The sequence below is a fragment of the Brachypodium distachyon genome, chromosome 2 (assembly GCF_000005505.3).
Source record: "Brachypodium distachyon strain Bd21 chromosome 2, Brachypodium_distachyon_v3.0, whole genome shotgun sequence".
Lineage (NCBI taxonomy): Eukaryota > Viridiplantae > Streptophyta > Magnoliopsida > Poales > Poaceae > Brachypodium > Brachypodium distachyon.
The window spans coordinates 27025695-27027359 of NC_016132.3; the positions used below are offsets into that span (position 1 = coordinate 27025695).

Genomic DNA, 1665 nt, shown 5'->3' on the forward strand with positions numbered 1-1665 from the left:
TCAGTTTTTTTCAAAAATGATTTTTTATATGTATGGAAGAACATTTTTATGGAGTAAAATTGGAGGTTACTTTCAATTTTGTTTGGAAGAATATTTGAATGGATTTTAGCTGGACTGCTTTGCATCTTCTCACGTGTTTCACATCATTTAGAGAAAAAAGTAAAACATGATACTCACTCTGATACTAAATTCATGTCGTGGTTTTAGTTCAAATTTGAACTAGAATCACGACAACAATTTAGGATCAGTGGGAGCATACAATGTGTTATTTGCAGTGAGTTCCTGCGATTAATGCCTGAACAAATAACATTAATTAAATAAATATAAAGAAAATATGACATCTATTAAAAACAATGGAAAATTTTGTTTGCATTTTTGTTATGAAGAGATTATCTCTTAGCCAGCAATAGATCAGAATCACCTCTCCGTTTTTCTTCCAAGAAATGCCGCGTGCAGCTGCAGCTCACACACACAAACCTCTTCATGTGATTTGTACGACAAGAACTTCAAAACAACATCAAGCACGTCTACGGAGCTAGTACATGGAATTAAATACTTACTCCAATTCATATTAGTTGTCGAAATATTACATGTATTTAGACGTCTTTTAGGCATAGATACATCCATATTTGGGCAAATTTGAGACAATTAATATGGATCGAGAGGAGTAGCTAATCTTACTCGAAGGGCATTAAATAGCTAGTCTTGACCTTTTCTGGACTAATCGTCCAAAAACAACAACAAATAGCTGATCTTGCGTCAGCATAGTGTGTAGGTGTTGCCAATCTTTTCTTCCCTTTTCTGTAAAAAGGGATCTTCCAAATCTGGAAACATCAAAACGCAGGGTAACCTGAAAGGCTGAAAGTGACCTTGGGCCATCCTGACGTCGATTGCGGCCCGGCCGGCCATCAAACTGGGCAAACCGTGTCGGTTGTATCCAAACCCAATCGCTGACTCTGCGACTCCGTTGTTTCGAGCACGCTGCGGCGGCAGAGCGGGCAAGTGGTTTGGAAGCGGAACCACATGTCGACGCACCTCGCGTGGAACGACCGGTGCCGGAGCAGCAGCCCCGCACCGCGGCAGGAGCCGGCCCTCCTCGCCGTCGCTGAACTCCGCGATACATATCGCGCACTCCACCGCCTGAACCACGGCGCCGTGACCGTTATCGGAGCAGTGGACGAATGCGGGCAATGCTGTGATGGCCCGCTCCAGCTCCTGCCTGTTCCGGGCCTTGGGCCTGGGCGACACAGCCGGGGGCGAGTACGACGCGTCGGTGAACTCCGGCTCCGCAGCCCACCCTTGCGCGAGAAGAATCGCCAGAGGTAGAAGTAGATGAGGAAAGACGACGAGGACGTTGATGTCACGAGGCACCACGTGCGAAGCTGCCCGTGCGGCGGCAGCCATTGGCCTGCGGCTACGTGGATGCATGTGCCATGTTTTTTGTTTCACCATGTACCTATCCAGTGTGAATCAGTGTGCGCGCGCGTGTGCCTGGCTCTCGGGGACGCTGGACGGACGGCGCCATCGACAACCGTTTTGTCGATCTGTGGGCGTGGAAGCGACAAAGATAATCAGAGAATGGAAGCTGCAGCGCATGGAAAAGGCATCCGGCCACTTATCGCCATGTCGGGGTTATTGTTGGGCTAGCTGATGATGGCCGAATGG

General features: G+C 47.8%; 1 protein-coding gene across 1 annotated transcript; it reads right to left on the bottom strand.

Annotated features, from left to right (window-relative positions):
• Nucleotides 1–759: 759 nt before the first annotated feature.
• Nucleotides 760–1404, bottom strand: LOC112270734 (E3 ubiquitin-protein ligase EL5-like). The gene is made up of 2 exons (XM_024458798.1): nt 1036–1404; nt 760–801 (listed from the first exon to the last, which is right to left on the bottom strand). The coding sequence occupies exons 1-2, from the start codon at nt 1402–1404 to the stop codon at nt 760–762; spliced, it is 411 nt and encodes a 136-aa protein (XP_024314566.1).
• Nucleotides 1405–1665: the final 261 nt, after the last annotated feature.

Coding starts and splice junctions, on each gene's coding strand:
- LOC112270734 (XM_024458798.1), bottom strand. CDS start 1,404: ATGGCTGCCGCCGCACGGGCAGCTTCGCACGTGGTGCCTCGTGACATC. Junction 802..1,035: donor CACCGGTCGTTCCACGCGAG/GTGCGTCGACAT, acceptor CCCTTTTTACAG/AAAAGGGAAGAAAAGATTGG.